Consider the following 10663-nt stretch of genomic DNA (forward strand, 5'->3'; position numbering starts at 1 on the left):
TCAAATAAGTATATACAATTCTTAGTAGAATGTAAACTTAAGTAACTGTAGATGAGTTGCTGTTTTGTAAATAGCTCCTTTTCCACAATTTCTAGTTGGAAATGAGTATTTTGGCATGTCTTCACAGATGATAATGAACAAATCAAGACAACCCCCAAGTAAATAAATAAAAAAAAAATAAAAGAGAAGGGAAGAGAAATGACATCCAGAATACATTTTTGTTTTTTCATGGTGTATCTGATAAAATATCTGCAAGTAACATTGAATGGCCTTTCCCAGCTTTCTGTGTTCCTCATTCTTGTCATTAACATGCTGCTCCTTAATCTTTTCCTGGTTGTATTCATGGTTGTATTCATATATGTTCCTCTAATGTTACTGTGTGTTAGAGCAGTAATTCCATTTCTCCTCAGTATTTTCCTTTTGTCCACCCAATTTAAAAACAAATGTATGCAACTTACATTATTTAGTACTTTTCCCTTCAAAAATGACCCTTCCCAACATTCTTCAGCAACTAATCCCACATTAATTTCCAAATTCTTCTAGGTTAATTTCCTCATCATTATTTTATTATTATTATTTTTAATTTTCATGACTATGTATTTGGTTCAACTACTTTTTCTGTTTGAGTTCCACCCTAATTTTCTGTATTCTACAACACTGGGTAGAGAGGTCAAATTTCAGTCATCTGTTAATTTCTGAATCAATGTATTTATGATGAGCTTCAGAAATGACTTGTAGGTGAAACCCTCCATTTTCTAAAGGATTTGTGTGACTCTGTGGAATCATGTGACATTTGTTGTTTTGGTGGGTTAAAGGTTAATTAAAATAAGACTGTTTTAAAGTGAGTCCAACCCTCTTGAGTTTTGCATCTTCTTTCATTTCTGTTTCGCTAGCACTTCTCTACTTTTCTTTGCTCTTCTGGTTCTTTTTGTTGGTATGTTTCCTCCTCTATAATATCGCTTGTTGGCTTGTTGTGTCTTACCCTTTTAGCAAACAACCAGCATAACATTTTCTGTCTGTTCCCCACATAGGACTGGATGCCACTTCTCCAACCAGTTCCCATGAACTTACTATTCCCAATGATGTAAGTGGACCCATAGTCAGTACCGCTTTCTCTTCTTGCTCTCCTCTGCCACCGGGGGGAATTCTGTCGTCTTGGGTGATTTGCAAACACTAGTCCTCAGAAGCAACCTGGGGTTTGGTTTTGAAGGGAGGAGGGTGCTATGGATTACCGACATGCTGACAGCAGTAGTGAAGGTGGCCCTCCCATCTCATGTCACACCTCCAGTGCTGCTGGCTTAGTTGCGCAGTGGTGTCCACGCCATGGTGTTTCACCCATTTCCTCAAAGCCTGGTTGTCTGGTGCTTTTAGTGAAAAGCAGACATGGTCTGAGACACATACCATGTCATGCATGACCCTAGCAGGGGGGCTGGAGGGTGTCAGAAATTGCTCAGTCCCCATCTGCTGTGGGTTGGCTGGAGACCAACCATACCACAATGGTGGAATGGAGCTGGTCTGCACCAGAGACTGTGCTTACCCCAGGTGGAGTATTTCCCCTGCAAAAAGTTAGTAAAGGTGCAAGCCAGATGTGGGTTATATAGAGGTACAGTACAAGCATTTAGCTGAGAACAGGGGCTCCAGCAGCTCTGCACTGGCTGTGACAGACAGATCCAGTCTCCTGGGCAGTACAGAGCTAATCCTCAAGCAGCTGCTCTAACTGCTCAGCTGATGCTCTGTGCATCATGCTAATATGCCTTCGAGTTTTATTCTCTTTCATCAGCAAAGGGATTTTTTTTTGAGTTTGCATTACAAATGAGTCACCTGAAAAATAGACAGTTTCCCCTCCACTGAAAAAAGCTTTCAAGTATGAGTGGGAACACAAATAGCAATTATATTACTCAAGAGAGACTTACAATATTGTATAAGCCCTATTAAACTCAGTGGCAATGATTTACAGTAAGAAAAAAAAGATACAGAACAACAAAGAAGAAGCAAAGGTAAATCTTTATTTTATGAGCACATTGATTTTGTAAGCTTTATGTGACTTAAAGGCTGTCCTGCTGATCTGTCAGTATTTTATATCCCAATTTACTGTACGTTGAGGATTTTATGAGAGCATGGTACTTATCCTTACAAAGCAAGTTTTTGTAATCTGACTTTCAGGCAATTTTTGTTCTTGCCCCTGTGATGTAAAGCCGAGGTTACTCTTCTGACTTCACTTCTTCAGTGTTCCTGTCAGACAGAGAGGGAGACAGCTGGCCTAATGTGCTGTGGTGCTCTAGAAAAGGAAAAAAAATGATCTGTTTCAGATGAGGAGCTATGAAATGCTCTGGGTCAGCACTGTCCTCTCAGAAGCAAATACACATCCATGTGTTGTTTCTAATAGAAAATTTGTTGAGCTTCACAGCATGTGCCTTGTTGTTGCTAAAGGAGAAAAACCAGTGCCAAGGTGGGGTTGTGCTTATAAACAGCCTGCAGACAGTGAAAGGAAGTTATTGCATTGGTTCAGATGGGAGAGGCAGCAGCAGTTGTGCAGGAAACCATGCACTAGTAATTCAACTTCACTTTCCCAGCCAACATCTCCTAGTCCTGTTTTGGTCAGAAACCTCCCTCATTATATGCATGCAGGCCTGCAGAAGTCCAGCACAGGTGAGAACAACATGTGGCTTGCAAATACCCACTTGTTCTATAGTTGCCACTGCACCTACACATGTATTACACCTATTTTTTAAAAACAAGATAATGATAAATACAAAAAGCCAAAATCCCAGTATGAATCTGGTGGAAGAAAATCAAGTGTGAAGAGAATGAGGAGCTCAGACATGGGGTGTGTTCTGCACAAGCCTCTGTGTGAGGTAGTAAAATAGTGGTTGTCCTTTAGGGAACAGGAGGGATGGCATCACTGCTGGGCACAGTTATCAGATTTCACAACACTGTGTAATCCAATCCCCAAAATGGCCATTGGAAGTAAATGAATAAACCAATAATAATAATATAAAATCCACCTCATTAAAAATTATGCGTAATTCCCATATATTTATGTGGGAGACAGGCAGAAGCAAGTAGCAGGAAAGCTTCACCCTTGGAAAACACAAACATTTTAAAAAAACAGTAAATCTGGTCAATACTCCATATAAACAGACATGCAAATCCATCCAAGCTGGATAATGCATCCTGAAGAACTGTTTCTATCACCAGTTGTGTCAGAAGTCCTTCCCTGCAGGAGTCTGAGAAGGACCAAGCATGCAAAGTGCTCTTGGAGAAGTCCCCAGGGAAACCTAGCCTTCAGAGAGGCCCCATGGTGCTTCCTCTTCCTCCTCCTTCTCTTCTGATAGTCTCTGGGACACCGAGTTCTCATCTCCACAGATCACAATTCACCTCTTGCAGTAGGATTGGTGCCAGCTGTAAAGAGGACACAAGGGCAGCATCTGACCCTGCTGTGACATGCAGCCCCAAATCGGGTAATGCCTCTTCCAGAAAAGCCCTGAGGACTTTGGATATTCACTTAAATCCATCCCCGATTCAGAAGTTTTCAGAAGGATTTGAAAGCAACAGTTGGGGGAAGACTTAATAGTCTGCAGAAGATACTCTGAAGAAGATGCAGTGGTACTATGAGTAAAAGCTGAGGGACCTGGCAGATGCCAAGCAGTAGAAGCTGCTTCCTTGACCGTTTTAACCAGTGCTACACTCACAATAAGAAAGAAAAGATACCAAAATTAAACAAATATGTGGAAGCTCAACACTTCTTCTGTGACAGACCTACAATATTGGGCTTTGATTAAAAAAAGAAAAAAAAACAAAAAAAACCCAAGAACTTGAAGTCTGAGTTCTCCTCCCTGTGCAGTGTGGCAGCATGATGAATATGGAGGAGCAAACAGTAGGAAAAACCCAGCAGCGAGCTGTGTTGTTCGGCCGCATCAGTGAGCTTAGCATTTTGGCAAGGGGAGGACATATGCTTAACGTATTTGCTTAGCATCATGGGAAAATAATACGGAAGAGAGAGGCCTACATCTCTGACATGGCAAGTCGGGGGAAGCTCCACCAGCACCAAGAGGTTGGGGAGGGGGAACTGGAGTAGACCTTCCTCCAGTCCCTTCTATCAAGTCCAGACTCTGGGTTTGATCCTGTTGCTATCAGTACCAGCAGAATTTTACTGAAAAACACAATAAAACCAAAAAAAAAGGCAAATAGCAGCATCTATGTTTTAGGATTTGGTTTTTTTGTTTGTTTGCTTTTTTTGGTGGGTATGAGAAGAAATGAGGTAAGCTGAGGTAGGAGAAGGTGGATGAGATGTGGTGGAGCAGTAGGAAAGGGAACCATCCTTCTCTGATGTTTACAGTACAAGAAGGAGAGAACTTCAACTGATATTTTGATTTTTAAAGGCAAACAATGATACTGAGAGATAACAAATGCACAAATGCTGCAGAGCAGAAACAGATTCAGTGGGAATTTGTCAGGCACATGGACTATTGAGCATGAAGTCAGAGATGCCATCTTCTGTTCAGGTGATGCATAAGCCATATGCAGAATGAGAATTTAGGATACTGATGAAAGCTTTACTTTATTCCTCAAGCTGGTTTTAGGCTTCTTCTGCAAACATGTGCAGGCTGCTGGGCTGGGTGCCTTTCTGACCTTAGCCATTCTGCTTCGTCCTTGAGGGAGTTAAAATCTGCACACCTAAACACATATGCATCCATGTTCTCCAAGCACCCTGACCTGCTGTAGGTGTTCCTGTTCAATGCAGGGAAGTTGGACTAAGTGGCCTTTAAAGGTCCCTTCCAACTCTTAACAGTTCTGTGATCTGATGGTTGTACGTACATAAAAGTTTTGCGTATATATATGCTTGTGTATGTTTCTTAGTGTACATATTATGTACCTTAAGCATTGTATGGGAGCTGCTGAATCATGGCCTGAATCTCTGATTGATCACCTGAGGCAAGCAATGAGTCAGCCCTGGGAGCACAGCTGAAGGCAATTCACCTGTGCTGCTGGAAGGGGTGGAGCCTGGCTGCACCTCTCCTAGACCCCATTTAAGAGCTGACTACCAGTGGAGAAGGATCTCTTCTAGAGATTCCTCCTTTGGAATTTTACAGCAAGCCCAGGACACAGGTAAGCACTCTATTTATTCTCTTTTGGTATAATAACCTGCTTAGCCAAACTCTCTGGTACATTTCATAATTATAATGTCTATATGTTCATTGATTATACAACCATATATAAAAATTTATAATATAGTACACAGTAAGCTTTGTATAGCCCATAGGAAGCTCAGCTGCTCTCTCAAATGGTCCAGCTTTATCACTGTCACTTGCTATGTTGAACAAGCAGGTAAGCATAAAAAATAATGTAGTGCTGAAAGTTCTGAAGGACTTAACATGTTTACCAACTTTCATGTTCTTCAACTCTTGTCTGCTAAGCTTGAAGGAGTAGTGAATCCACATCTGTGAAACTCAACATTACATGTGAGGTGGAGGACAGGCAACTTTTGTGGTGAAGGACACTTTAGGGACCGACTAACACAGAACCTGCTGTAGTGCAATAAATGAGCAGCTATGGAATGGGTTGGGCAGCTGAAGGAAGGAGAAAGGTCAGTCTTGAAATAAACATTTGGATGTGGCTTGTCCTCCAAACAGGACAGTGTACGTGCTACTATGTAGAATGGAATCAAAGAATCACAGCGTCATTTGAGGCAGAAGGGACCTTTAAAAGTCATCTAGTCCAACTCCCCTGCAATGAACAGGGACATCTACAGGAAATCAGGGTGAAATGTCCACTGTCTGGTAGGTCAGAGCTTCTTCCAGAAGCCATCAGCTCTTGAATATTTCAGATGCTGCACAAACGTGAGCAAGTAAAAGAAGGATGCCAGAAGCATTAGTGTGACAAGGGAAGAAGTGTATTCTGTGTACTACCTGCAGTGAGGTGGCCACTGACTTGTAGAGCATGTTCAAGTAGCTCATTACCACAGAATCAAAGGATGATTTGGCGGAGCTTCAGACTGGACCTACAATGACACAGTCTTCTTCTCAAGTATAGTTTTAAAGCAGTCTTTAGCAAAGCCTTTAGCGGGTTTCCAGAATCGACTCAGCACAACACACACAGACTTGTTGGTGTCTGCATTGCAGACAGTTGCCATAATCAGTATATGAATTAACAGTGCTCCTCCAGACAACTGCATCATTGTTATCTGGGACCTGCCTAGACTGAACCCTCTATATCTAACCTGAAGTCATCTACAAGCGTACAGATTCTTTCTCCTGACACAACTGTGTTACAAGTGCTGCCCAAGGACCTGTTGCACACGCAGGTGACAGCCCCTGTGTGACCCAGAGGTGCCTTCCCAGAGCTGGTGACTGCAGTGTGTTCACCACATACCTGAAGAGCCAGCAGTTCTACGTGTTCCTCTGCCCTGAACACTACAGTTAATGACAACACCACATGACAACTGGACTTCTTGAAATCCTTCTAAATACATTTTTTTTTTAATATCTTTACATATTTTTAGCAAGTTCTTCATAGTAAGTAACTTCATCATATTTTACCCTTCCTCTTCATATGTGCAGTCTACTTCTTTTCTTCACAGTTAAGACATCATTATTACAGGGACGAGAAGCATACTGTGCCCTGCATGTCATTTGACAAGCGTCAGAGGAATCTGAAGATGTCACTGGTGCTTAACAGAACCTAAATGCTGATAGGAAGAGCGTTGGATGCAGCAGACAGGTTCTTGACCAGGCACTTCAGGCTCATCATCTCAAAGCCAAGTAAAGATAACCCAAATCTTGTCTCCATGCTCCATTCTGCTCCCATAACAGCAAGCACTTCTAACCAAATTTGAGTAAATAATAGCTGGGATATGACATGCAAATGATTCACAGGAATAAAATTACAGAAATCTGTCACCAGGTTTTAACAGATAAGAGTGGATCAGGTGCTGTAAGTGTTCCTGTCCAATGGTGCCCTGGCAAAACTTTCTCATGCTGATCGTACTGATGGCCTACAGTGATAACTGAAAGCCCCACCAGGTGGTGTTTGCACTGCTACCTGCTCTTTGGGTGCTCATCTCTCCTGCTTCACTTTAACTATCCGTGGACTGGGGAGACCCGTGAGAGGAAAGCATAGAAAACAGAGAGGTCTTCAGTAGAGGGATGTGTTCGTAAGCAATGTTTTCCTTCAAAATGACTTGGCTGTTGTCTGGTTATGTTAATGGTGGAGCGCACACACTGCTCTGCATGGGCACCTGGCAGTAACATGCTAACGCAGGTCCTTGGGATGAGGACAAAGAGTTAAATGAGGCCCTCCAGCTTCAACAGGATGGGAAATCCTCTGTGTGTGCTCCTAAAGCCCATTTTTCCCCCTCGCATATGCTCTTGTGCTCTGTGTCTGTTTTTGCTGCCTTGCTAGCTACTTTGTCATTCTGTTGTGAAACAAAGATTAAGGGTGGTGGTGGTGTTCTTTTGCTGAAGTGTGTGGACAACATGAATCTGCTTCTGTCAAGGTACTGCAGCAGCAGAAAGGGTAACCCATCAGAAAGAGTGGGAAGGAAAGGCAATCATAGCTGCTGCATCATGGCACTTACTTCTTCCTGCCAATGGGCAGCACCAATGTCAGCAGTCCCACAGAGCCAAGTTTGCATTTTTTGCAGGTTCTGGGCATTGCAGTGTTGTTAGTCTCTATGCTGCTTTAGCAGAAAGGCCTCCTCCTGGTCTCTAAGGAAGCCAAAGTATCTCAGCTTCAGTGGCTGGCTTGGTGCCTGCATACTCTTTAGGGCTCCCTATGCTCAGTCTCACATATCACATCCCCTTTCCCTCACTGCACTGCTCATTTGTAGCATTCAATACTTCTGCAAATTGCATCTCAAGTCCAAAGGCTTGTGACTCCACCAACCTTTTAAAAAAGCTATCAGTTGAAGATAACACTGATGTAATTTTATCCTCTTCCAAAAAAAAAAAAAAAAAAAAGGATCTGAAGAAGCACAGGCTCAGTTTTATTTATGGAATATGAGTTCTATTAAGGTTCTGTGAAGAAATACAGCAAAAAATTACATACATACACACACACACACACACACACCCGTATCAGTCTCTTTCTATACTTGCTTCTACCTGCAGGTGCTCAGCTGTAAATCCCACTGACTTTAATAGTGCAGGATGGGCCCATGCGTCTCCATGACCTTTAGGACTGGACGCATGACTGGAGTTGTGCAGGGCTGGGTGGGAGCACAGCAAGGTCTGTTGGCCCACAGCTGTGCTGGGCTGGCTGCTCTTGGTGGGGGCTCAGGCTGGGCTGTGCCTTGTATTCATCAGCACTGCAACACGCTGTCATTTTATGCTGCAGAAGACAGCTAAACGGTCTGATGCTGTCTTGATAGCTACCCATGTAGCAGCAAAAACTTGATTTAGAGACATGAGAACATTGGACCAGTAGACCATGCTGGTGACTTTCCAAACAGCATAGTGGAAGTCTTTTTGTTTGATACTGAGGAGTCTTTCATAAACTCTGTTTTTATCAATACTACAAATTGCAGTGAAGTAGTTTTTGCCTCTGTCCGTGGCTCTAATCTCAGTCTTTGTCCCACTCCAGCTAATAGGCTGCATTATTGGCAGACAAGGCAGTAAGATAAATGAAATCAGGCAGATGTCAGGAGCGCAGATCAAGATTGCTAATGCCACAGAAGGCTCTGCAGAACGACAAGTTACAATCACAGGATCCCCCGCAAACATCAGCTTAGCACAGTACCTCATAAATGCAAGGTAAGTTGACTTTGTAAGTGATAATGCTTCCTCAGGATTGCTCTGACTGCTCTCCTGCAAATCTCTGTCCTGGGTAAATCCAGAAAGTTGCTTTGTATTGTCCATTCTGAATAGTACTATTTGATTCCCAAAGAATTGTGACGCCTGTATTATTAGAAGTTGTGTTTACTGTTGGTTTATGTGGAAAACAGCTTAATATGGTGCAAGTCCAGGTACATTTTTAACGACAAAAGATCAAAAAAAAATTTTTGAACATTCACAATTGCATCCACCTTCAAATATAGGTGGATTGAAAATGGCAATTGTAACTTCTTCAGAAGGAAATACTTTTCACAGACGTTTTACTGTCCTAAATGGCAAATTCAATGAAACAGATTGCAAACCAGATTTAATTTACTAGCTGGAAATTGCCACTCGGACTTGATATTAAACTGACATGTGGTTGCTAAAAAGGGACAGGATTTATTTTTTTTCAGAGACAGCACCACAAATTTGTAGAAAGCTTTCCCTAATGAGACAGAATGAGACTATCTGCTTTGCCACTTCTCAGCACCAGGATTAATGACAACACTGCTGTTTAGCTAAGCCACTGAGACAGCTTAAGTCTCTGTCAAGTTTGATATGATTATTTAGAAATATATTAACATTGATACCGCTTTTATTTGCTATTACGCTGAGAAGAAAGTGAAGTGTATATGGTGCTGTCTCACAGAGCTAATTGTAAATTGTGGTTCAAGGCAACGAATGTAAGGAGTAGCTATATGTATTTTATTGCTTTGGGGTTTGATTTTGTGGTGTTTATCTTACTTTCTAAAAATACTGCAATACAAATTGAGTGATGTGTTTAATTATGTTTGCTGTTAAGGTAGTAGAAATTATGTCATTTATATACAGAGCTGTGGTTATAGTAGGTCTCTGGTTTCCTCTATGGTCCAACCTCCTCTACACCTGAGTTCTGCACTGCAACAACTGCAGACGTTGTAATGAAGGAACAGAATGTTTGTGCAGCTCTGTATTACAGCAAACAAAACTATTACTTTTTGTAGTTCAATTTGGAAAGTTTTCTAGAGAAAGACGTGTTTAGGAGTGGCATCATGAAGCCTAAGATAAGGTGTTTCCAAACGCCTAAATCAACCTACAGTTCTTTTGATTTATATTCTTTATAGCAAATATAAGTCACTTCCGTAAGCCCTGTAATCAAATAAAAATGTGTTCCCTCCTTTAACCCTTAAGGATATGTTCTTCTCTTGGTGTTCAGGGATTCCCCACACATCGAGACGAGAATAGACCCCTTCATTTTTAGTTGCACAAACACCATATGGCATGCACCTGGATCTCAGAAGATAACAATTTAAGATCTTCAAGACAGCTAAAGCATGCAAATAAAATAATGCACTTATTTATGGAGTTGCAGTGAGCTGCTCACCAGAGACAGAAACTCTAGTGAACAAACCTCTCTTTGACTCACTTTAGAAAAGCCTGTGAACTCTCACAATTCTGTTTAATTACTGCTTAACAAATCTTTTGATGGAATGAGATATATATGGGGTCTTTTAAGACACTTTTGCAAAGAAGAAAACTTCTCAGCAGTCATATACATGGATGCTCTATCTATACCCTGTGAAACCAGAAAGTATTTTCTTCCTGTTGGCTTTCTAGAAAGTCATTTGTTACCATCATCTACAATAAACCATCATATATTATTATGTACCATATGTTGAAACTGTATTTAGATGAAGCGACTTCATTTGTAAATGAAGACTCTTAAAGTAATGTATAATAAATTAAGTTCTAAGGTGACATAGGACATTAAGGTGGCTTTTTCATTTAACAAGTTACATTGCTCCAGATTTCTCTTCTCCCAAGAGAAATGTCTGCCCAGTGAGGTGCCACCGCAGCCACAGCACTGGCCA

The 10663-nt window shown here is 41.6% G+C and overlaps 1 protein-coding gene across 19 annotated transcripts in view; it reads left to right on the top strand.

Moving 5' to 3' along the window:
* LOC116226304 (poly(rC)-binding protein 3-like) overlaps positions 1-10663 on the top strand; it is a 479048-nt gene that overhangs the window by 454486 nt on the left and 13899 nt on the right. For 13 of the 19 annotated variants that reach the window (XM_090137228.1, XM_090137232.1, XM_090137226.1 and 10 more), the window contains 3 exons: positions 1032-1084; positions 8581-8750; positions 10009-10659. In XM_090137228.1, coding sequence (XP_089993354.1) covers positions 1032-1084; positions 8581-8750; positions 10009-10105 — 320 coding nt within the window. In that variant the 3' untranslated portion in view covers positions 10106-10659. Of the gene's footprint in view, positions 1-1031; positions 1085-2163; positions 2243-8580; positions 8751-9983; positions 10660-10663 lie in introns of those variants that run through there. The other 6 variants (XM_090137240.1, XM_090137236.1, XM_090137237.1 and 3 more) reach the window with 3 other exon arrangements.

This window comes from Phasianus colchicus, chromosome 3 (assembly GCF_987193195.1).
Source record: "Phasianus colchicus chromosome 3, bPhaCol1.hap1.1, whole genome shotgun sequence".
In the NCBI taxonomy this organism is placed as follows: domain Eukaryota; kingdom Metazoa; phylum Chordata; class Aves; order Galliformes; family Phasianidae; genus Phasianus; species Phasianus colchicus.